At 52.5% G+C, this 24,428-nt stretch overlaps 7 protein-coding genes across 7 annotated transcripts; 6 read left to right on the top strand and 1 right to left on the bottom strand.

Moving 5' to 3' along the window:
• Positions 1-2,778: 2,778 nt before the first annotated feature.
• On the top strand, positions 2,779-8,386 carry NEUTE1DRAFT_120007 (uncharacterized protein; the record flags this gene model as incomplete). Its single annotated transcript, XM_009849771.1, has 5 exons — positions 2,779-3,321; positions 3,379-5,520; positions 5,578-5,913; positions 5,963-6,962; positions 7,021-8,386. The coding sequence occupies 5 exons, from the start codon at positions 3,100-3,102 to the stop codon at positions 8,259-8,261; spliced, it is 4,941 nt and encodes a 1,646-aa protein (XP_009848073.1).
• Positions 8,387-9,736: 1,350 nt separating this feature from the next.
• On the top strand, positions 9,737-11,186 carry NEUTE1DRAFT_120006 (uncharacterized protein; the record flags this gene model as incomplete). Its single annotated transcript, XM_009849770.1, has 2 exons — positions 9,737-10,288; positions 10,424-11,186. 2 exons carry the CDS (start codon positions 10,196-10,198, stop codon positions 11,045-11,047), a joined length of 717 nt encoding a protein of 238 aa, XP_009848072.1.
• Positions 11,187-12,481: 1,295 nt separating this feature from the next.
• Positions 12,482-15,858, top strand: NEUTE1DRAFT_57787 (uncharacterized protein; the record flags this gene model as incomplete). The annotated part of the gene is made up of 4 exons (XM_009849013.1): positions 12,482-12,765; positions 12,995-14,549; positions 14,638-14,894; positions 14,969-15,858. The coding sequence occupies 4 exons, from the start codon at positions 12,625-12,627 to the stop codon at positions 15,818-15,820; spliced, it is 2,805 nt and encodes a 934-aa protein (XP_009847315.1).
• NEUTE1DRAFT_115919 (uncharacterized protein) lies at positions 15,846-16,563 on the top strand (the record flags this gene model as incomplete). The annotated part of the gene is made up of 1 exon (XM_009849769.1): positions 15,846-16,563. The coding sequence occupies one exon, from the start codon at positions 16,067-16,069 to the stop codon at positions 16,274-16,276; it is 210 nt and encodes a 69-aa protein (XP_009848071.1).
• Positions 16,564-17,280: 717 nt separating this feature from the next.
• NEUTE1DRAFT_127669 (uncharacterized protein) lies at positions 17,281-18,927 on the top strand (the record flags this gene model as incomplete). Its single annotated transcript, XM_009849768.1, has 2 exons — positions 17,281-17,890; positions 17,996-18,927. The coding sequence occupies 2 exons, from the start codon at positions 17,532-17,534 to the stop codon at positions 18,666-18,668; spliced, it is 1,032 nt and encodes a 343-aa protein (XP_009848070.1).
• A 65-nt stretch (positions 18,928-18,992) lies between these two features.
• Positions 18,993-19,983, bottom strand: NEUTE1DRAFT_144226 (uncharacterized protein; the record flags this gene model as incomplete). The annotated part of the gene is made up of 2 exons (XM_009849767.1): positions 18,993-19,093; positions 19,165-19,983. 2 exons carry the CDS (start codon positions 19,910-19,912, stop codon positions 18,993-18,995), a joined length of 849 nt encoding a protein of 282 aa, XP_009848069.1.
• A 756-nt stretch (positions 19,984-20,739) lies between these two features.
• Positions 20,740-24,207, top strand: NEUTE1DRAFT_120002 (uncharacterized protein; the record flags this gene model as incomplete). Its single annotated transcript, XM_009849766.1, has 3 exons — positions 20,740-21,507; positions 21,561-23,365; positions 23,430-24,207. 3 exons carry the CDS (start codon positions 20,740-20,742, stop codon positions 24,169-24,171), a joined length of 3,315 nt encoding a protein of 1,104 aa, XP_009848068.1.
• Positions 24,208-24,428: the final 221 nt, after the last annotated feature.

The following is a 24,428-nucleotide window of genomic DNA, read 5'->3' as shown; positions in this document are numbered from 1 at the left end:
CCAAGCTGGACTTTGTGCGGAGAGTCCTGGCAGCGGCAGATGTGCCGGCTGTCGTGGTAGTCCCTGCTGTTGTCCTATGCGAGGTGGCTGCCCGCTCAGGCTGGCTGGTCGTCCACAAAGGTGCTTGTTGCTTCGCGGCTTCACCGAATCCTAGAGGCTTCTTGCCCATGTCTGCCTCTACCTTCTCTCGAAACGCACGAGAAGAAACCAACGCATCGTCCTCGTAGCTGTACCGCTTGATGTCGCCCGTGTTGGTCCTGATTCTTTTCTGGGCTCCGGCAGCTGGTGCGGGAGCCAAAAGCCCTCGTTGAATGCTTGTTTTCCTGAGAGCATCTAGCTCCTTGAACAGCAATGTGCTCTCCTCCTCGGCCGATTCCAGGAACTTGAGTGCTTCTTCTCGGTCATTTGCCTCCTTGATCTTGTCGTGGCTCGCTTTCAGTTTCGCCTCCAGGTTCTTCATCCGCGCCGCCCACTTGGACTCGATCGTCTCTGCCTTGAGGGTTGCAATCTCCTGCTGAAGTTCGGATATCTTGTCGTTCTTCTTTTCCAAAACTTCCCTCGCTTCGACATATCGGGATTTGGCGTCCTCCTTCAACTTGTTATAATCTGCCCTGAGTTTTTGAAGTTCATTGTCCTTGACCAGATTCTCATTCTTGGATTCGGCCAGCCGTTTCCCCAAGTCCTTGACCTTGAAATTACTCAGCACCACCTCACTGTTGAGTTTCTTATTCTCCTCGGCGAGTGCGGTGGCTCGTTGCTCGGCGAATTTGAGTTCAGTCTTCATTCGGCCCCGCTCATCCCGAAGCTTTCCAAGTTCCCTAACCTGTGACCTAGCCTTCCTAAGCTCTCGCTGGGCCTCCAAAAGGGTCCGATGAGTCCGTGGCGATGCAATCCGTCGTTTGTATGAAGCATGGCTCCCGGCCTGATAGTCATTATGATCCTCTTCATCTTCGCGCAGTATCTCCTCCAATTCCTCGACCTGGGCCCTGTACTCTTGCGCCAAAGCCTTTTGCCGATTAAGCTCTTCTATCAACCCGTTGTTGGGCTCGACACCACCTCGCTTCGAATAGACATTGACGTGGCGCGTCATCTCGGCAATTTGCTCCTCCATTTGCTGGACCCTCTCCTGTTCCTCCTTGAGCTTCTTGTTCAAGTCGACGGCCTCGGCATCTTTCAGTTTGGCGTAGGACTTTGCGAGTTGCTTATATCTAACCAGCTTCTCCATTTCCGCCCTTGCATCCGCGTGGTACTTTTCGAACTCGGCCTTCCAGTACCTCCCAGAACGCGAGTGTGGTTCGTTGAGATCGACCGTGGCATCTGTGATATCTGTTTCAAGATCCGAGTCGTCATAATACTCGACATCATCTTCATCCCATGCATCTTCGGCCGAAAACGTCTTGACACCAGGATCTGCGGTTTGCGGCCTGGTCCGTGAATTTTCGAGAATTTCGGTCAATCGGGTCTTTGGTTTCGAGGCCTGACCGTCAGTGCCAAGGCCGCCCGTCGCAGTCAAATCCAGGGCCGATCCCGCCTTAACGCCATGACCAAAGGAAACGCGTTTGCGACGGGCTGCGCCGACGCCTGGAGTCAAGAGAATGCCGTTGGGTTTCGTCGGTGATCGATGAGGACCGGGCATAGGGGCGGTTTTTTTCGAGTCTTTGGCAGGTGTGCCGAACAAGGCAGTCTTCAAGGCGCGCACAGCGAAGACCGGCGCTGGAGTATCGGGGACATCGAGCTGGTTGGTAGATTCATCTGGGCCAAATGGTCAGACTCAACAATGAGGAATAAATGCGCTGAGGCTCCTGCAATGGCCTGCAACCGTACCGGCATCGGGTGCGCCCTGTGCATTTTGCGCAGTCGAGTTATTGTTTCGCCGCAACGCCCAACTAATCATTGTGTCGGTCGGCGATGGATGAAGAAGCTGAAGCGAGGTCTAGCGCAGCATACTCTGGGCGGTCGGAGATGGGGGAATAGGCCCCTCGAATACGGTTCGCGCGATAAGGTGGGAGAGTTGGTTGATGGTGGTGATGGAGGTTGTAAATGGTAAGAATGAGATCGGATTCGCGCTCTGCAGGTGTGTTTGTGTCGCAGTTGGGAGCAATGGGAGTGGAAGAACTAATCCTGTTTGATGGGCGAGTGGGTGATTTGTTTACTCTTTCCCTGAACAGGACCTACTATGTACAGACGGGAGCCAATGAGAATCGGGATGAGAAGTGGAGGACGAACCGTGACGGGATGAAGCTGACCTGATGGCACGTCCCGCCGTCCGTTCCAGCGTCCGACTGTCAGTGTAGTCAGTGGTCAGTGCTATTTCAAACAAACAGATGGGAGCGCGGCAAAGATCTCAATCCAGATTCCCAAGTGGGACTGGAGCGAGGGTCTCCACTTGTGCCTCTATTCTTTGCTCCGACCCCACTTTGCAAGTGTTCGCCACGGTCCATCCCTCGGTCCAGTCGGTGAACCTTGAGAACCCGCTACCCAGCTACTACCTACCTACCTAGAGGTAGGTACCTACTGTGAAGATAAGTATGTAGTGTACATACATAGCAGGCGGAGTGTAGAGGGCAGTACTGCCCTGGAGTGTAGACCCGCTCACAGCGGTGGGAACTTAGTTCGTTAAAGGTAGTTTATCGGGACTCGCTGGGGGAACCTTATCAGCCAGGCTCGAGCTGAACAGCGGAATGGATGCTGTTGTCGTGGACTCGGGCTCTGGACCATCCTGTAGGTTGTTGGGGACATTCACGGGTCTTCATTTCCATTCCAAGTCACAGTTGGAGTCATCCAACGAGTCACACACTCACTTGTCCACTTCACCCATCTTCCATCCATCCATCTCCTCTGCTCCCACTCACTTTTGAAAACGCGACCGTTGACCACGTCACTTCGTTTCCATCCAACCTTCACCCTTCCCTTTCCCTTTTCTGAACCCAGTCTACCACGAGTTAAGATGGGCTCCGCTCAGTGAAGTCTCGCAGCCATCTCGGCTGTGTTCGTTGCATAAGGCCTAATACACCAGACCAACCCCTTTTCCACAACGACTAACAAGACTCACTGATTAATAACAAGGATCTCTGCCCAGCAGCACCGGGTCTCGCAATAATGGCGTGGAAGAAACCTGCCGGCAAGAAGAAGCCTGCCCAACAACAAACCCCCAAGAAGAACAATGAAGGCAACACCACTTTCCCGGGGCTCAAGGCCCCGGGGCAAACCCCACCAGCAAAGACTCATTATCAGGAAGTCCAGGAGAGTGAAGTAATGGTGCTGCAGGCCATCTATGGCGAGGACTTCACCCAACATGAAGCAGCACACGGGGCATGGCAGGTAGGATCCATCTCTCCTCTTCTCTTCCCACAATGTTGTTCACTAACAGACGTCCAGAAATCAGAACCCCGTTTTGACATCAAGATCAAACCTTCATCTGACCAAGAGCTTTCAGTAACACTGGGCGTTGTCATGGTGGCCACCTACCCAAAGACACCTCCACTGCTGACCATCAAGGATGACCACAGTCTTCGAGAGTCGACCAAGTTCAAGATTCAAAAGTTTGTGGAAACACAACCAAAGATCTACGCGCAAGCGGAACAGGAGATGATAGACCAGATTGTCGAAGGGATCCGCGATATCCTGGAGGAAGCCGCTCAGAAAAAGGTCCAGGGGCTGGAGATCCCCTCCTTGGAAGAGGAGAGGGCAGCCCACGAAGCAGAGCTGGCAAGGTTAGCGCAGAGCGAAAAGGAGCGAGAGGAACGGAAGAAGCTCGAAGAGAGCAAGGAGGAAGAAAGAGTCCTCGAAGACATGCTCCAGGAAGAGCTCAAGCGCCAGCGAAATAAAGCAAAAGAATCCAGAAAGAAGAACAGGAGCCATCAATTATCCCCTGACCGTGCTCCGCAAGATCCCGGCGAGACTGACGAGACGCTCATGTTTGATCAGCCCTGCAAGATCACTGATGGCTCTGGTAATGCCTTGTTCTTCCAAACCGTCATTGGCAAAACTGTCTTTCGCGAAGGTCCCATCACCACCGTCTACAAGGTCAAACCAGTCCTGTCCGCCAGAACAGTGCGCCCCAGCCTAGCCTTGAAGCAAGTAGAAGTCAAGTCACACGGAAAGGATTCGGCTCAGTTCAAGAAGCAGCTGCAGTATCTAGAGTCGCAGATGGAAACACTGAAAAAGCTTCGCCATCAGAATCTGCTTCCCTTCCTTGACTTCAGGATCGATCGAGGCATCAGCGACACCGATTCTTCTGCGCCGACCATCTGGACCGTCAGCATTCTGACGCCCCTCGCCACCAAGGGGCCCATTGAAGAGCTTCTCGATCTAGCGGGCCACATTGACACCAACAAGGCAAAGATATGGACGGCCGACCTTCTGGAAGCACTTGCATTCCTACACAACAACGGAATCATTCATCAAGACCTTCACCCAGCCAACATTCTCCTCTACAGAAACGAGGCGGGGGATATAGTGCCTAAAATTACTGATTCTTTTTACCAGAGGGAGCTTCACAACCTCTGTACAAAGATCAAGACGCTGACATCCTCAAAAGCCGCCAAATCCGCATACTGGTTTCCGCCCGAAATTGCAGGTGTAACGAAGCCTCAATACACTCAAAAGACCGATGTCTGGGACTTTGGCATCGTCTTTCTTCAGATGATCTTCGGTTTGGATGTTGTCGAAAAGTATCATTCGCCTTCCGCACTGATGGATTCTCTTTCCTTGTCGGCTCCGCTGGAAGAACTGGTCTCCAAGTTCTTCAAGTCCGACCCCAAAAAGCGGCCGCGGGCTTTTGAGTTGAGCTCAAGCGAATTCCTTGCTACCAATGCGCCCATTATCGATGACGAGGACATTGCTGTGCCGGGTTCCTTGATGCCCATGCCGCAAATGACCCCGCAGAGGATGAGGCACGACTCGATGAGTCGCGGACCCATGTCTTCCAGATACCGACAGGACTATGTGGAAGAGGCTCGTCTTGGAAAAGGAGGGTTCGGAGAGGTTGTCCGAGCCCGCAAGATGATTGACGGACACCTATACGCCATCAAAAAAATTACACAAAGGTCTCAAGAGACACTTTCAGAGATCCTGAAGGAAGTCCGACTGCTTTCCCAGATGAACCATCCGGCTGTTGTCAGATACTACAATACATGGCTGGAGGAGGTGCCGGACTACGCAGACACAGAAGGCGATACTTCAACCGAAGGGGGCGCTACGGACGTTACAGACAACTCTCAGGTGACGATATCCCACGGCATAAATATTGAATTTGCCGAGAGCAAAAGCAGAGGTCTAGATTTCATGTCCTCCAGTGGTCACCCGGGCATTGAGTACGATTACAGCTCGAGTGAAGAAGAGGATAACGACGAAGATGAAGACGATGAAGAAGACGAATCCGACAATGACTCAAATGACGATGCTGCCACTGTAAGCGGCAAGAACCACCTTGGTGTCACAGGACGGCGTCCTCGACGGGGAAGTGCTCGCCCATACAAGACCGTGATGTATATTTCCATGGAGTATTGCGAGAAGCGGGTAGGTTCCCATTATGCCAAAACCAAAACCCGAATGACAGCACTGACTATTCTATAGACACTGCGCGACTTGATTTCTCGGAATCTGTCTAAGGAAACAGCTGAGATCTGGCGCTTGTTCCGCCAAATTCTAGAAGGGCTCTGCCACATTCACAGCCTCAACATCGTTCATCGTGACCTCAAGCCCGAGAATATCTTCATCTCTTCTGGACCTGACGGCCTGGATAACGTAAAGATCGGCGATTTTGGGCTGGCCACTAGCGGACAGTTGGCGATAGACAGGTCAACAGCAAGCTTGGATGCAAGCGACATGACCAGGAGCATTGGCACAGCAGTTTATGTCGCCCCTGAGGTCCGGACGGGTGGCAGCGGCTCTTATACATCAAAGGTGGACGTAGGTTTTTCCCATCCTCCTTGCAAGACTAGACTGACATCATCCCTAGATGTATTCCTTGGGCGTGATTTTCTTCGAGATGTCGTACCCTCCCATGCTTGGAATGCAGCGCGCCATGGTCCTTGAGCAGCTGCGCCAATCCCCTCCCATTTTGCCCGCTGACTTCAAACATATGGATAAAAACCATCTCGAGGTCCTGTTGTCACTGCTGACTCACAACCCTAAAGAGCGCCCTTCGAGCTCAGAGCTTATGAAGAGTGGCAAGCTTCCGATTCAGATGGAAAGCGAGGCGATACGGCGTGCGATTGCTGGATTGTCGGATCCCAACTCACCTTACTACCAAAAGATGCTCGAAACTTTGTTCTCTAGGCCGATTGAACAAGCAAAGGATTACGCCTGGGACATGTCTTCATCTGGGCCATCACCCCAAGAACTCATGCGACAGTTCATCGTCAAGGACACCTTGATATCCATCTTCCGGCGACACGGTGCGGTTGAGGCTCCTACGGTCTGTCTGTATCCCAGCTCTTCGCATTATGGCCAGAACGCGGTCCATCTCCTCGACCAGAATGGTACGGTTCTTCAGTTGCCCTTCGATCTCATGATGGGCCATGCTCGCTCTCTCGCAAGGATCACAAACAGCCCCGTTGTTCAGAAGTCATATTCCTTTGGCAACATCTTCCGTGATCGTCACGGCGGTGGTCAGCCTGATGTGTACGGAGAAGTCGACTTTGACATTGTCACTTCAGATGCCTTGGACCTTGCTTTGAAAGAGGCCGAGGTCATCAAAGTTCTAGACGAGATCGCGACTGCGTTCCCTACCGTGTCGTCTACTCCCATCTGCTTCCAGCTTGGGCATTCGGACCTCTTGAATCTTATCTTCGAGTACTGCGGCGTGGAAGTGGGCACACGCAGGGCTGCTGCTGAGGTCCTCAGTAAGCTCAACATTCGCAATTTCACTTGGCAAAAGGTGCGCGGAGAGCTTAGATCACCCATGGTGGGTATATCGGCAACCAGCGTAGACGAGCTGCAGAGATTTGACTTTAGAGGTAAGTGTGACTTTACACAACGAAAATACTTACACCATCAACTAACCACTTGTTTTAGATACCCCGAGTAAGGCCATCTCGAAGATCAAGCTTCTTTTCGAAGGAACGGAATACTACCAACAGGCTTCATCAACGTTAGCCCATCTCAAAGAAGTGTACGAATACACCAAGCGGTTCGGAGTACAAAACAAAATCTACATTGCCCCTTTAAGCAGCATCAACGAAGCCTTCTTCCGCGGTGGCATCCTCTTTTCTTGCCTGTACGACAAAAAGGTCAAGGATGTCTTTGCCGCCGGTGGCCGCTACGACAGCTTGATTAAGGAACATCGCCCCAAGATCGGCACCCGGTTCGAAGAGCGCCATGCGGTCGGCTTCAGCTTGAACTGGGAGAAGCAGCTCGCCAAGCCCGTCCCGAAGGCCACCGGCAAAACATTCCTCAAGAAGGCGGCCGAAGAAGAGAGTCAAGGCCTCTTCAACATCAAACGCTGCGACGTCCTTGTCGCTTCTTTCGACCCCGAAGTCCTCCGCTCCTCTGGTATTGAGCTCGTCCAGACGCTTTGGGCGCACTGCATCTCGGCCGAGCTGGCCCGTGACGCCCGCTCGCCCGAAGACTTGCTCTCCAAGTACCGCGACGAGTCGTACTTGTGGGTCGTCATCATCAAGCAGGACAACATGCTCAAGATCAAGAGCATGGCCCGCAAGGACGCGCCTGACGCTGATATCCCCGCCAAGGAGCTGCTCAACTGGCTGAAGGCCGAGATGCGCGAGAACAGGGACGCTCTCATGCGCGGCACGGGCAGCGGCAGTATATCTTCGGGAGCGGCCATCAAGTTTCGCGGCGGCGGCGGCAGCGGTGGCGGCGGCGGTCTCTCGTCCTTTGGCACGAACAACTCGGAGCTGAACAGCGGGTTGTTCCTAGGTGCGGACGGCGAGCGCGAGCAGGAGGTGCACGTGCTCGTGGCGCAGACAAAGAGCAAGAAGTTCAACCGCCGGCAGGTGGTGGAGCAGGCGCAGATGAGTGCGGCGAGGCTGTTGCAGAGCTTTCTGGACGGGCCGATTGCCGCGATCGAGACTTCGGATAGCGTGATAGAGATGATACGGCGGACGAGCCTGAGCGATGCGGAGAGCTGGCGCAAGGTGGAACACAATGTGGGCACGAGCGAGAAGAAATATGTCAAGGAGATTCACGATATGTTGAAGGGGTGGAGGTGGGAGTGGGAGGCCAAGAAAGGATCGGAGCACGCGTTTGTGTATAATTTCAGGACGGGGAGGTGCATCTATTACGACTTGTCGGCTTGATCGGGTCGGCAGGGTGTTGAAGCCCTGGGGAGGTACCTAGCTGGGTAGGATACGTTGGTTGATGGTGGGTTGGATGTGTGTATAATAGGTATACAGTTGTAAGGCTACTAATCCCACCTAAAGGCATCACTGCTCTTTCAGATTGTCGGTGATCCCCTGAAACACCAACTCAACTCAAGTCAGCCTCATATACAGAACCCTAACCCTTCTGTCACAAGTGAAACGCCCGACCATCTCCCTCACTATGGGAAGAGCACCCTGCTGGCCAACAAGAGGTTCGTTCGCACACAAGAAGCCAGGAAGAAGACCGATTGCGGAGTTGAACTGACCATCAAGGTCCTTGCCTACTGTTACCCACCGGATCCATTAACTGCCTGGCATGGACGTTTCCCATCCTTGGTTTACGAGAAATTGGGAACCGCTGCCAGTATGCGAACGAATCTCCTTCCCTCATGTTGGGTAACACGCTACCTGTACCTACTCTTATTTACAGCAAAGTGTTATGAATGACGGGTATATGATGCTTGAAAACAAATGCGAATGTGGATTCGATTAAGGCATCGATCATTTGATGTCCAGTCAACCTAACAGGACAACATGGAACTGCGTCACTTCTTTGTAGCTTCAGTGGACCGTGATCTACTTGGGGAAATTGTTAGTGCATCCTCTGAAACATCCGATAACTGCAATTCTGACCACCACCAACATGCCCTATCACCATGCTCATTTGTCAGTGGCAAAGGAACTGTACCGTTGTGTCGTCCCGTCTTGCCTTGCGGGTAGATTGTACATGATTGTCTGATGGTTATAGATGTATATTCATGCCATCTGGACCGAGGACTTGCAAAAAGCCAGCTTCAGAGTTTGCCTTTCAGACAAACTCAAGAAGCCCCCCCCTTCTTCCTCAGGGAGAGAAAAAAAAAAGTTGGCTGTTCTGGGAGGTTCCGCCTGCTTTGTAAAGGTTGACGGGCAATTACAATACGATAACATGGAAGGGCGGGGATTACCGCCTCCCTCCTTTGGCGATACTCCTGTCAGGTGTATTGGTCTTATGTAGATGTAAGTAGGTACCTATGCCGAGAGCCCGAGACCGCCATTGTGCAGCGGCGTTGACCACCATTGACAAACGTAAGGCGAGACATGCAGTTGATAGAATTCCCCAGTGCCTCGCTCAGCTCGGCTGCTGCACCACCATGGAAGAAGGAAGTTGGGCAATGACGGGACCATCACAAATGGGTCTGGGTTGCTTCGTCTTAGTAGTAGACTTGAGAGTGCGTGCTAGAGACTGCCCAACCTCTATCCGGGTCCTCGCTCCGAGGAACCTAAGGGAAGCGTGACCCTGCCATGATTCCATCGCTCACATCGTAGTAGTTCACACACCTTTTCCTGATCCGGTTGTGACGCTCGTACGCCCTTTTCCTCCCGTCTGACCCTGCTTTCTCCTGACTCGCAACCTCTCTATTGTTCCAGATTGTCACCGCCCAGCCTTTGATTTTCAACCCACTTCCCAAAGACCACCATCGTGACAAACCGTGAACTTCTATCCCGACCGTCCGTGCTTCCATAGTCTATTCCCAGGCATTGTTTGGTTATCGTTATCATCATTCCATCCCTCTTTAAAAGATCAATACCCACTCCGACCTTCACCTCCGACCGTCTGACAATCTTCCCAAACACCCGCCCGCCTCTTGCCAACATCCCATCAAACTACAAATACCACTATTTTCCTCCCGAGCCCCCGATCTTGCGCACGAGAGGAATCTTCGTCAGCATTTTACGTGTCGATCCCTTGACGAGCCACCACAACATATCTACTTCACCACCACCGCCACCACCAACGAAGTAAAGTGGGCTTTTCCAGCGGCAGCCCATTTTTTCTTTTGTCAACCTCCGCCACCGGCACCTCGCCTTCACTTCCGTAACCACATTGTGCCATGTCGTACAGGACAACAGCGTCGGGCGCTACAACGCGCCTGATGAGTGAGATGAAGACGCTACGAAAGGAGAAGTGGATTCACTTTGAAGATGTATGTTCTAGTACCGTTCGTTCTTTTCCCTTGCCGGTCTGTCTTTCGTGGGCGCAGTACCCGCACGTCGATTCTAGTATCACTACACCTCCACTACGGAACCTAGACTGACGCTCACTTCTTTGGCGTAAACAGGACGATTCTGCGACCCTCAACATCCTCAAGTGGCGCTTCGGCCTCATGGTCATCAACCCCGACAGCGCCTTTAACGGGGGGTACTTCCGGGCCGAGATGGTATTTTCGGACGAATACCCCTACCAGCCGCCCAAGTTCCGCTTCCTGATCCCCATCACCCACCCCAATGTGTATCCGGACGGCCAGCTCTGCATCTCGATCCTGCACACACCCGGCGAGGACCTAATGTCTGGCGAGCAGGCGAGCGAGCGTTGGTCGCCGCTCCAGGGCGCCGAGAGTGTGCTGAGGTCGGTTCTGTTGCTGCTGGACGACCCTGAAATCAACAGCCCCGCCAACGTAGACGCGGGCGTCATGTACCGCGACCGCCGAGAGGATTACAACAAGAAGGCCCGGGAAACGGTGGAGAGATCAAAGAAGGATATCCCGCCAGGATTCGAGATGCCGGTCAGCTTTGAGGAAAAGCCGCCTCCGAAGGCGGAGAACGACGACGACTTTTGGGCCGAGTCGGATGAGGAGTTTGACTTTGGTGGTAGTGACACCGGGGATGACGACGAGATGGAGGACTTTGAGGACGGGGAGGAAGGGAGCGAGGATGACGACGACGATTCCAACTCCAAGCAATAGACGGACTTGCTTGCTTGCTTGCTTGCTTGCTTGCTTGCTTGCTTGCTTGCTTGTTGTTTCTTCAACAGCAGCAGCAACCGTTTTTGTCGTCGTTGTCAAGCTGGGATGGATTTGGTCCGGGTCAGGATGGTGATGATATACCTTCCTCTTTCTTATTCTTGTTCTTTTCAACCCGTGATATTTGCATAGCGTCGGGGACACTCGCGGTGTGTTTGGGCGTTTTCGTGGTCTCCCAAGCAGACATATCTGGTGGGAATTTCATTGGTCGCTTTTTTACATACAGAGACACACCGTCACCCAAGTACTTGCCTATCCTTAGCCACAATGTTCTTGCACAGCGGAAGACATTGGCAAAGACGGGAAGCGATCTGGCTTCATAGTTACATAGAATACCTTTAGCGGAAACGTCTAGACTAGAGCTATAGACTCAACTTTCGTTTTCATGGAGCGATGAGCGGATGTAGCCCCGCGATGGCATCGCTTAGTTCAAAGAGCCGAATGGCCCGTCTTGAGCCCGTGCACGATGTCAGAGCCCAAGACCTCCGTCCCTTGACACAGTGAAGAAGGGCCCGGGCCCCGGGGATGTCCCCTCAGCGGCCGAGCAGTTGGCCTCCGAAGCCCCTCCATCATCCCCTCGTGGGATACCCATTTCTGTACAGCAAGTGAATTTTGTGAGCAGGCCGAAACTGATGAGAAACCGAAGGATACCTGCCCGACGCTCCAAGATCATGCATCTCTTCTTGGCTTTCGTTGTCATCATCCACGTTTACCCCGGCCCTAAGGCAAAACCTAACGGAGTACCTCAATACCTTCCCCCCATTCCCCGCAGCTTTTGCCATCAAAAGCTGCCCCTGCCGCCTTGTTTGTGCACCTACTGTAGGTACGGGGCTCGGGTACCTCATCAAGCAGCTCTTGCATTTCATTGTCTGACAACGTAAGGGCAAACAACATCCCAATCTGGCTTCCCATCATCCCGTTCGCCCTGTCTTCGTCCAACAGCAACAACAACAATAACAACAAAAAGTAAGAGCAGGGCTATCCTTCGCCCACTTCATCCTTTTCGCTCTTAAAGCCAGCAAAGTAGCTCGACAAACGCCAAGAAATAGTACATTCCAAACGTCTCCTGCCCCGACCCCCGGTCCCGTCTCGCAGGCCCTGCCCATCAAGGTCGCCATCGCTGCCCCGCCGATCCGATATCATTAAATCAAAGTAGCCTACGCAAACCTCAACTTACCAGCTCTCTCCTACTCGCTTCGGCCATCCAGTCGCCATACAATTCGCCGCCCTCCTCTGACCCAATTTACAGCTTTACACAAATCGATAGGGCTTTTTGCGATCAGGATTCTCTTCTCTTTTTGACCGACGCAAGCTGCTTCCCTCCCCTCCACCCCGGTGGCCAAACTATCTCTCCATCACTGGCAGCCCAGCTACATCTCAACCACCTGCGGCACGCTCCGACCAGGAGCGCGAGACGCTGGGACTGTTGGCGGCACATAGTGGTGAACGAGCGCAAGAGCCGACTACAATTCGCACGACGGTGATACGGCTAGCGGCGCAAAAGAGGAACATCGGACACCATGGATGACTACCAGGAGAAAATCCAAATGGTGCGCGCCATCACCAATTACGGTGATGAGCCAACCATCGCAGCTGCTCTGCGAGCCAAAACTGGTGACTTGGAAGCGGTCATCAATATGATCCTAGACGACTTGGATAAGGTTAGATTCCAGCGCACCACCCCGCGGGGATCATGTTGAGACGGAAATGGGATACTGACGCGCGGGGTACAGTTTCAGAAGACCTACGCCTGGGATGAAAGTGTGTTTAATGCGAATCGTGAAGGTGGTGGAGTTACAGCTGTTTATGGGCCTAATCAGTGTAAGCTTTCTGTTTTACTTCGACTCTTAAAACTGCTTGAATACCATGTTATAATCTTTTGCTAACAAGCTCGGGTTAGCTTTCCATATTCAGCCTCCAGACAACAACAACAACAACCCCGTTCTCTACGGATACGACCCGGGATATGATCCCACTGCTCCATCTCGGCCCCCTTCGAGGGTTGACAATCGGTCTCCGATCGGACGCGCGGTGGAAATGACTACCGGCACATATCCCTCCGGTGCCCCGACGAACCAACAGGAAGAGGACGCACAGCTACAACAAGCCCTTGCGGCTTCGATGAATCCTTCGGGCATGCACACCCCTCAGCCGAGTACCAACGGACATTCATTACCGCCGCAGTTGCCCCCTCCACCCCCACCCCAAGAATCGGGCGTCACTAGCAATGGCGCATATTTTGGTCCAGCGAATAGGACGGAATATGATCCGAATCAATGGGCCATGGTTCCCCTCAGGCTTCGCCAAACGGATCCAAGACCAGTCAGCAGAGTAAGGGCTCCCGGGAGCCCGGCTTTTTTGAGGAACCGTTCCGAAAATTCGACCAACCGACACCGTATCGGTGGAATTTTGACGATATTACACTCCATCCCCGCCGCACGGAACGCGCTGCTCCAGATAGGGGCTGCGCCGGAATACGGCTATGGAAGCAACAGTGAATGGTGGAAGGGACAGAAGATTCTTCCCCCGGAGCTCCAGGCACGTAGTGAACAAATTGACTCGGGACGGGATCAGTTGGTTCCCCCGTGGTCGGACGAGCTTCATCGCTTGGTAGCATTCCTGGACTCAACAGAAAGAGCCTACGGCACGGCAGACATCTTGGCGGACTGCAGAGCTCCCGGGGTCGAAGAGCGCTGGGATAGCGAGAAGGAATTCTTCGACAGCCACTTGGAGATGCTGAAAGCTAGAAATGATGGCAGCTGGGACGATCTCACCATGTGTTATAAAAAGTCCCTATACGGCACAGCAGAAGGCTCCTCGGAAGAACATGTCAACATTCTGGACTGCGAAGGTGTCGATCTTACCACAGGCAACCTCTACGGCTGTCTTGATAAGGTATTTTGGGTGGACCGGAATACTTCAATAGAGTCATTGGATGGCGCCCCCTACAGCACCATAAGTAAGCTTCCTGAGGTACTCACGATTGGGCTTAAAGCATCACAGGGACTCCCGGCAGCTCTTGACATACCCGAGACGATATACCTTGACCGATACTTGGCATCCAATGAAGAGAAAATCAACGAACTACAAGCAGATCTATCAAGACTTGTGTACGCATATCGCAAATGTGTGGAGGAGGAGGAAAGGTTGACAACATGGAGCAATAACCAAACGGGCAAACCTGTGGATCGTCGTACTTTGATCGCAGACAGTATTGAACGCTGCAAAGACCATATCCAACAAGTCAAAAATCGGGCATCCTGGAGGAACTTTCAAGAGTCAAGTTCCGATGTTGGCGACAATGGGAATGGTTACCAGCTTTATCTAGCGGGCGCTGATAAGGAGGCTCCGGTCTCACCGGAGGAGGCGAACGTCATCGCTTATTACGAGCGCAAGATCAAATTTCTGACAGAACAGGCAGCCAGAATTGAACAGATCATGCAAGGTAGGGTCACTGTGGCCACTCTCTAAGGCTAATTTCTTCTTCCATATGCCATCAGATGTACTAAACTTGCTGACCTACTGATTTACAGGCACTATTGCGCCACAAAAACGACGCATTTTGGACGCTTTGGACCAACATAGCAAGGTTCTCACTGTTCCTGCCCCGGACAATTCATGGGTCCCCACGGCCAGATATACTCTTCGTGGCATGACAAGCGAGCCGAACACAGTGTTCTTGCGGAAACAGGAAGTAGAGCTTATTGACCTCGACAATGGTGAGGTTCCTGCGGAACAGTGGTATAAGATTTGGTGCTATTCCGAGAACAACTATGCCGTGCAGATCGAAGTAAGTTTCTCTGCATAAGATCCATGAGACCGACAGTGATGGGCGGATCGGGCTTGCTAACGTTATATTATCAGAAAACAACCTACGAGACTGCTATTTCGCAGGCTTGCGCGGTCGGCACTGAACCTCTTCTGATTTACGCTTCGGACAAGGCAATGAAAACTGAACCGATCCCGATGAATGACGCTCTAAAGGCCTTTATCAGGTTTGACAATAAGTTTTTCAGCCAAGAGCTGGCGCAGAATGAGCACGAACAGCACGAAGACTCCAGAAAGCGTGGACCCATCTCGATGTCGTCTCCGGACTCGAAAAGACGTAACAGGTCCAACAGTCTCGACTCAATGGCCACTAATCACGCATCAGCGGGGGACCTAGATGAGGAAATGCGTGACGAAGAATTCGTCGAATTTGCCAGCGGATCGGTGTACGGAAGCAGCGCGGAGAAGGCCACCACCAGCTCTGACCATGATATGATGGACGGTCTCCCTCCTTCCTTACGTCAGGAAGATGGCCGTGCTCCGCATCCCAATACTTTAGTCGACCTGCTCACACCACCCTATGAAGAAAAGGTAGAGAGCAAGGAAAAGGAGTCATCGAACATTGATACCTCGATGGATGCCGCATCAGAAAGGATGAGGCGGGTGTCCCTTGACGAGGACAAGATGGATGTCGAGTGGGGTCAAGCGGAAGTCGTCACCAACACCGTTCGCAGCCAGGGCAGCGGATCCAGTGCCCATACTGAGGACTCTGGTATTACCCTGAAGCCAACTAAAGGTGCCGACGATGGCACCACACCGGCGAAGAGCCCAGAGATGCAAGAGCGCAGTAACAATCCCTTTCTCGCCAGGGCACCCAACACTTCCATTGCCGCGACGACTTCAGACAGCACCCCACAGCCATATAGCCGCGCTACTATGGACTTTTAGGTAGAGGAATTAGCGCCTCAATACGAGGGGTTTGAACCAAACATTGCTTTCCCGCGTATTCACACGCGAACTAGAAAGTTGTTTGAGAATGATCGTTCAAGAGCTCGGATTGGTGGCTATGCGTCATGGACAGACTGTTCGAGCAAGAGTTCTTCTCCACCATTCGCAAAAAATAGAGACTCCAACACTGCGTACAAGCAACAGGACTTAGCACGCTCCGAGTCACACAAGCCATCTGACCCGGCAATGCCCCAGACCCTGGACAAGGATCACCCCATAAACGATGGGGATCAGAAAGAGACGCCCAAACGAAGCAGAGCGTATCCCCGGTGGAAAGTTTGCCGAGACGTGCAAGGCTGCATTCGAGCCCCGAATGCCCAAAGTCTTGAAGTCGGACTGGACGTGAAGTCGAGTCTCAGACCGAGCTGTGGCGAGAAGCAGCATCGGAGGAGTTGAGTGGATGATTGGTTCGCGAGCTTCCTCGATGGTGTCATAACTTCGAGAACACAGCGACTTTGCTTAACGATATCTGTGACACTTTAAGCAGATGAGTTTGCATAGCGGAACTCTATTCGACTCGAAGATGTTATGTTTCTATGTGACATGCATCCATCACAAAACTAGTGAACAGTTTTGCGTACTTGCATGTTAAGCGATGAAGAGCAAAAGATTCGGAGGGGAATAGTGGGCAGGGTAGTGTTGTGATCAATGCAATAGGACATGATACCCTACGTGGGGCAGCCGCTTTGTGAAGAAGAACAGTGGCCAGTCCGTATAATGCTTTGTGTCAGTGTGCCGAAATGACTGTTTGAAATGACGAAAAGGGCGGGCTGACTGAGAAAATCAGCGGATGTACGAACTTATTGATTAATACCTAGGTAATTGTGCTCCTGCACCGTCATCAAGATTGACTTGAGGCAACGAACCTTAAGATGGACCATGGTCATTATAAGCAGCTGAACTAAACAAAGTCAACAGCAATAGTCGGAGCTCGAATAGTGTAGTGGTTATCACGTTCGCCTCACACGCGAAAGGTCCCAGGTTCGAAACCTGGTTCGAGCAACGTTTTTGCGTCCTTTTTGGTCTAATATCTAATTTGGCTGTCGAGCTTATGCAGCTTCGGAAAGCGCGACAAACAAAGGAACGAGGTCGGAATAGGGGGGGGGGGGGGAGTGGAGTTCCAGATGCGCTCACCTTTTTGGGCTGTTCTTGTGTAGGTACCATAGTACTTAGTGTATGACCGTTGAGGGCTCTTGCCTGCCGCGCAAAAACCCCACCTTTAAGACCTGTCCCACTTCCGACATCATCCTTTTTCTTCCATCTTTCCGTGCGGGGGGGCGGGCGCACCCACGCAAGAGCTATGATGCTTGTCAGTGGGGTTTTGACGCTGTGAGCTGTCTGTCCCGTCCCGTCTCTCGGATTTGGCGAATTCCAACCATCTTCCGATTCCACAAGGCGACCGATACTGTAAATCACCATCAGCTGCCGACGAATCGCGCAGATATTTCGAGGTTTTGATTGGCATCTGTATATCAACGGTCTAGTTGCGAGCAATCAGCGGTATAACTCGAACATCGCTTGGGCCGATATCCACGATAGGAACCGATTACGTACAGCATCAGGGGCAGTGTCACGAACTTCACGTCGCCAACCAAATCACTCGAACCACACAACAACATATTTGCGCCATCATACCCGCAACAGCACAGCCATGGCCTCAAAACAAGACGCCAAGATCCAAAAGATCATTGCGCGACTACAAAAGCGCATCGCCGAGGGCCAGTTCGAGGAGCAGTACGAGGCCGGGCAGGAGACGAGGTTGGTTGCGGCGCGGTACACAAAAGCGGAGAATTGGCCGGCCGCCATCGACATTCTGTCCAGCGTGTCGCAGGCGCTGCTGAAGGCCGGAGCGGGCGGCGCCGGTGGCGATCTCGCCATCTTGCTGGTGGACGTTTACAAGCAAGGCAAAGTCAAGCCGGATGCGGCGTCGCGCGGGCGGCTGTTGACGTGTTTGAGGCTGTTTGAGTTTGAAGAGCCGACCAGGAAGAAGTTTGTGAAGGAGGTTTTCGAGTAAGTCTTCTTTCCAACTGTAACGCGGGTTTGCACAGAAAGGAGAACAAGATATAAAGAAAATTGAAAAAGCAAGAAGAGGGACTAAATCTTTCATTTGAACAGCTGGTCACGAAAGTTTGGCGACTACCCTGCCGGCGACCCGGAGCTGCACCACGTTGTTGGCACCCTAGCCGCCGAGAAGCACGAGACGGATGAGGCCGAGAAGCATTTGGTTCTAGGCACCAAGGAGTCGGCCGAGGTGCTGACGCGCATGGAGTACGAGTGGTACAAGGACAGCGAGCAACCGCACACGGCCGCCCTCTTCGCCGCCCGCGCCATCCTGCCGTATCTGCTGCTGGCCAATGTCCGCGCGGCCAACACGTCATACCGCGCTTTTGTCTCGGCGCTCACGGCCGAAAACTCGTCGCTCGGCGTGCAAAACGTGGAGAGTTCCCAGGGTAGTGATATCCGCATCTTCCCGAGCTTGCCGCTGCTGAATTTCTTGGGACTGTTGCTGCTGGCGGTGCAGAAGGGAACCCCGGATCTGTTCAGGCAGTTGAAGACGAAATATGCGAGCAATCTTGCCGAGCTGGGGGGAGCGTGGGACGGCGCGCTGGAGATGATTGCTGAGATGTACTTTGGTATTCAAAGGCCAAGGCAGTCTAACCCATTGCTGGATATGATGGGTAGCTTGTTCGGCGGCGGCGGTGGCGGCGGTGGTGGTGCGGGTGCTGCTGGTGGCAGGCCGCCAGTGAGGAGGGTCGAGGCGGCGCCTACTGCTGAGGGACTGGACTGAGAAGAAAAGAAATGGTGAAGAGGGATGGCTTTCAGTAAAGGAAGGCGCAGACGTTTACATTGGTTTTCGCTTTATGCTCTGCCCATAGTCTACTAGAGGTAGGATCCTATTAAAGGTGAAAATGGTAATCATAGGGGGGTATACGCTGGTTATGCTAAGATAATACAACAATCCAAGGGGAAAGAAGCCCAAGTAGTGTGCTGGAAGAAAGAACTCGGAGAAGGAACCAGACCCAACTACCAACCAGTCTCGTTACCATGAATGCAATCCAGTCGTGTCAACAAATGCGTGCTGCTCGTCACTCAATCATCCCTCCCCAATCAGTCAGTGCAAATGAAGTACCTCCTCTCTCTCAAACATCCAATTATCTTCCGATAACGCCGCGACCTTGGCCTTCAAGCTCGCCTTGACTGCCTCCAGGAGATCTACATTCAGTCGTCAGCCGTCTTTCCTCACATGTAGCGCCCATGGCGCAACTGAAGCTTGAAAAACATACCTTCAGTATCCATCCCACCCCCTCCTCCCCCACCAGCACCTTCTCCTCCCCCTCCTCCTCCAGCCCCCTCTGGCCCAACATCCCCCCTCCCCTCTGCCTCGTGCTCCGTCAACCACTCCCTCACCGCATCCGCCAACCTCTCCCTTTCCTTCTCCTGCTCCATTCGGGCCTCCATGATCGTTTCCATCTCCTCGTCGTAGGGGGGCGTGGGAGGGTCGTGGCCCAAGTCAATTTCTCCAGTTTCTTTGTCGCGGATGACTATTTCGAGGTTGGGGTCTGTGATGACGTCGGTTAAGGGTGGGGATTCTTGTGAAGAGGTCATTTTGGTGTCTTCTTCGTGGTGTTGTGGTAGTTGTTGGTGTTGTTGACTGAGAAGATCTTGGGGGTAGGGGTAGGAGTCGGAGTAGGAAGAAGGTTGGGTGAGGTAAGAAGCTTGTGGGTGAGGTATATGTGACTGAAAGTTGCTCTGGTGGATTTGAGAGTGAGAGGTCTGAAAGGTCTGAGACTGAAAGGATTGTTGGGATTGAAAGTGTCCTTGAGACTGAGTATCTGGAACAACAGTGGGCTGTCGGGATGCATGGGCTGGTTGTGATTGTGGCTGTTGGAACAGGTTGCGGCGGACGGATGCTCCGACTCTTGCGCCCGCTCCCGCTCCTGCTCCGGCGGAGGAAAGTCCGGTGTGTGGAGGAGGCGCAGTTCGCGAGGGAGCAGCTGGTTTGAAGTTGGGCCCGGGACGACGGTCGGCCATTTGTGTGGATGTTGTCTTCTTGGTCTTGAGGTTGGAGTAAATGCGTTGGTTGGTATGACTTTTGGGTTTGGCAGTTCAGTCAAGTTAAACTGTGAATGTTATTGAGGTAGACCTCGTGTACTCGAGGGAGCGATACTTTACAGACTTTGTTGCCTGGACCTTCCAAGGGATAATAACAAGTGATGTAAGGTTATGCAATTACTTGGTGAAAGTTGTAAGTGGTATGAGAGAAGACGCGGGGCATACCCCGGTCGCCGCACCGCGAGAAACGTGAAGTGGAGGAGGACAGGGTTAGGGTCTGACACGAGCTCACGTGCTTCGATTAAAGCAACCGGGCGGCATCATCCAGTTCTAAAGTTGCCATTCGCAAGCTCGAGGATGTGTTTGAATTTGTTCGAATGGGCTACTTAATACCGGTACAGTCACTTGGGTTCGTCGATAGAAAGACGTTGTCCGCAAACGGTGCTTTGACTAGGTGGTACTAATGCAAGAGGTACCTCGTCCTATCTGCAGGGGTTAAAGAGGTGCAGTTACAGGTAATTAACGGCGCGATGTAAAAGTGGGTGCTTGTCACGTAACAAAGACGTTCGTCGCGTAGTATAGTCGCGATTCCCATTTCATCCCATTTACAATTCACATTCTCCGTCCCCTCTCTCCAACCAGACGTATTCTCTTTGGCTGTCATCATTGCTCTTTTTTTTGGTCTTCGCCAAAGACGACACTGAATTTTCCACAAACAATAACCCCATGTCCTGAAAGACGTCCGTCTTTGTGGATCCTATCCTAGCCGACCTCTACCACAGGCACTCAACTTCCAAAGAGCCAGAATGGCGCCCTCAGCGTTGCCCCAGAAGCGCGCGTTTGGCGAGGCGTCAAGCGCCCGCAGCAATATTCACAATCTTCCCGCCGCTTCATCAGATTCAGCCAAGAAAAGACGCCTCGACGATGTCCCTCCCTCTTCCCGCTTCCGAACTTTCAAGAATGACGGCAAGGGCAGGATACCCTCTACCCAACCCAAGAGCGCCTTCGAGAGCGAGGTGCTTGAGCGTATGAGCCAGGATATTTCCGATCTGAAACAGAATAACTCGGAAAAGGATCAAGCTTGGGAACGCCCGCCACTACCAGCGACCTACAACCCAGCTACAGACAGTCTCTGCTTCCAGTCCATTGAGGCTGAAGAGGGATTCCTCCACGGCGGCCAAGCGACCATTAAGCTGTTTGGTGTTACTGAGAATGGAAACTCGGTCCTCCTCCATGTCAAAGACTTCAAACACTACCTCTACGTTCAAGCCCCTGTATCGTTTGGTCCCGATGATTGCCCCAAATACAGAGCATTCCTCGAAACGCAGCTCGCCATGCCCACACCGGCCATCCATTCGGTCACCCTGACGATGCGCGAGAACATGTACGGCTTCCAAGGCAACACACAAAACCCTTATATCAAGGTCACCGTCAACGACCCAAAGTTCCTTCCCAGAGTTCGAAGATTGATCGAAACGAACAAAGCCAACTGGAAGGGCATGTGGAAGAGCGATGGATCTATCATGACCTTTGATGATATCCAGTATTTGCTTCGGTTCATGGTTGACTGCTCGGTATGCCACCCCCTCGCACTACCCCCGAGATTCCCCAAGCTAACAAACACCAGATTGCTGGTATGTCTTGGGTGGAGGCTCCCGCAGGCAGCTATCAGCTTGTCAACGATAAACATTCCAACTGTCAGATCGAAGCCGAGATGAGCTACCGGGACCTAATAGCACACAAGCCCGTTGGCGAATGGTCCAAGATGGCACCTCTTCGAATTCTCTCCTTCGATATCGAGTGCGCTGGCCGCAAGGGCATCTTTCCCGAACCGCAACACGACTCCGTCATTCAGATCGCAAACATTGTCACAAAGTACGGAGAGAAGAAGCCATTTGTCCGTAATGTGTTCTGTCTTGACACCACTAGCCCCATCGTGGCTACCCAAATTCTGTCTTTTGACAGGGAAGAGGACATGCTCCGCGAGTGGCGCAACTTCCTGGAACAGGTCGATCCGGATATCATCATCGGTTACAATATCGCCAACTTCGATTTCCCCTACCTTCTCGACCGAGCTAAACATCTCAAAGTCAAGGATTTCGACTTTTGGTCTCGTACCAGGGTGAGATCTGTCGCAAAGGAGACAAACTTCTCTAGCAAGCAGATGGGCAATCGTGACACCAAGGCTACAAATATCAACGGACGGCTTCAGCTCGACATGCTCCAACTGGTACAACGCGACTACCAGTTGAGGAGTTACACCCTTAATTCTGTCTGCTCACACTTCTTAGGGGAGCAAAAAGAAGACGTTCATCATTCCATGATCACAGAATTGTTCGAAGGCACACCAGAATCCAGGCGACGTCTTGCACTTTATTGCTTGAAGGACGCCTACTTGCCGCAAAGGCTGATGGACAAGCTATCATGTTTAGAAAACTACACGGAAATGGCAAGAGTCACGGGTGTGCCGTTCAACTTCCTCTTGGCCAGAGGTCAGCAAGTCAAGTTCTTGAGTCAGCTTTTCCGCAAGGCTTTGGAGCAGAAGCTGGTCATTCCCAATCTACGTCCCGAGTCCTCGGAAGAGCAGTACGAAGGTGCTACTGTCATTGAGCCTACAAGAGGCTATTACGATGTGCCAATTGCGACTCTCGATTTCGCTTCACTGTATCCCAGTATCATGCAGGCGCACAACCTTTGCTACACAACACTCATCAAGAAGCGGGATATCGAGAGATGGGATTTGAAGAAGGACGAGGACTACATTGTTACTCCGAACGGAGACATGTTTGTGACGACTAAGCAGAGGAAGGGTCTTTTGGCACAGATTCTGGAGGAGTTGCTCTCTGCCAGAAAGCAAGCGAAGCGCGAGTTGGCCGTAGAGAAGGACCCATTCAAGAAGGCTGTGCTGAACGGTCGTCAGTTGGCCTTGAAGGTCAGCGCCAACTCCGTCTACGGTTTGACGGGAGCCACAAACGGCAAGCTTCCTTGCTTGGAAATCGCCAGTAGTGTCACCAGTTTCGGTCGTCAAATGATCGAAAGGACCAAAAAGGAGGTAGAGGAGCGGTATACCATTGCCAATGGCTACTCTCACGATGCTCAGGTCATCTACGGTGATACCGATTCCGTCATGGTCAAGTTTGGAACCAAGGATCTTGCTGAGGCCATGAAGCTCGGCCAAGATGCCTCCGAGTATGTCTCGGGCAAGTTCGTCAAGCCCATCAAGTTGGAGTTCGAAAAGGTCTATTTCCCGTACCTTCTCATTAACAAGAAGCGTTATGCGGGTCTGTACTGGACCAAGCCTGAGAAGTACGATAAGATGGACACCAAGGGTATCGAGACGGTTCGTCGTGACAACTGCTTGCTAGTTCAGACAGTTATCGAGAAGGTTCTTAGGATGATCCTTATCGACCAAGACGTCCCTGGAGCCCAAGCGTAAGAGTTTGCCAAATTTATCCCTTTTGCCATTGCCAACATCGCGCTAACTTACTACCCCCAGATATGTCAAAGACACCATCGCCGACCTCCTGCAAAACAAGATCGACATGTCTAAGCTCGTCATCACCAAGGCCCTGACCAAAGAGAACTACGACGCCAAGCAAGCTCACGTCGAGCTCGCGCAGCGCATGAAGAAGCGCGATGCCGGTTCTGCCCCGGGGCTCGGCGACCGCGTCGCCTACGTCATGGTAAAAGGCGCCACGGGCTCCAAGAACTTTGAACGCTCCGAGGACCCCATCTACGTGCTCGAGCACAACGTGCCCATCGACACCAAGTACTATCTGGACAACCAGCTGGCCAAGCCTTTGGGCCGCATCTTCGAGCCTATTCTGGGCGAGACCAAAGCCAAGTCACTCTTGCACGGCGACCACACCCGCGTCGTCTCAGTCGCCGCCCCGACCGTCGGGGGACTCATGAAGTTCGCCAAGAAGACGCAGACCTGCATGGGCTGCAAGAAGCCGCTGACGGGCAAAGAGGAGAGCCAGGGCGCTGTCTGTGCGGATGATGCTCCGAGAGTGGGTGAGCTGTACAAGAAGACGCTTGATCGGGTGTCGGATCTGGAGGTCAGATTCGGCAGGCTCTGGACTCAGTGTCAGAGGTGTCAGGGGTCGATGCACTGCGAGGTTATCTGCAGTAGCAAGGACTGTCCGATTTTCTACATGCGGATGAAGGCTAAGAAGGATCTGGAAGATGCGAACAAGGAGTTGCAAAGATTTGATTTCGATGCGGCTGCTATGTGGTGAAAAGGATAGGTATGGGTATTTGAGGGCTGGGATGGGATGATTGAGTATGCGGCCAGCATGTATCATGAAGGATGGGATAAGTAACGGCTGTCTAAACCAAGTGTAAAGGTATCATATTGGTATATTGAGGCGTTTTGGTATGGAGATTGTTGTCGTGGAGTTTTGGCGATTGGAGGTATTTGCTATCTAAAGTATAGGAGAAAATGACGTGTGAACCTATTCGGAAGAATATCACACGTATTCATCATTGATCTTCG

This window comes from Neurospora tetrasperma, assembly GCF_000213175.1.
Source record: "Neurospora tetrasperma FGSC 2508 unplaced genomic scaffold NEUTE1scaffold_1, whole genome shotgun sequence".
Lineage (NCBI taxonomy): Eukaryota > Fungi > Ascomycota > Sordariomycetes > Sordariales > Sordariaceae > Neurospora > Neurospora tetrasperma.
The sequence above is the reverse complement of the archived record's forward strand: the minus strand, read 5'-3'. Positions and strand labels throughout refer to the sequence as shown.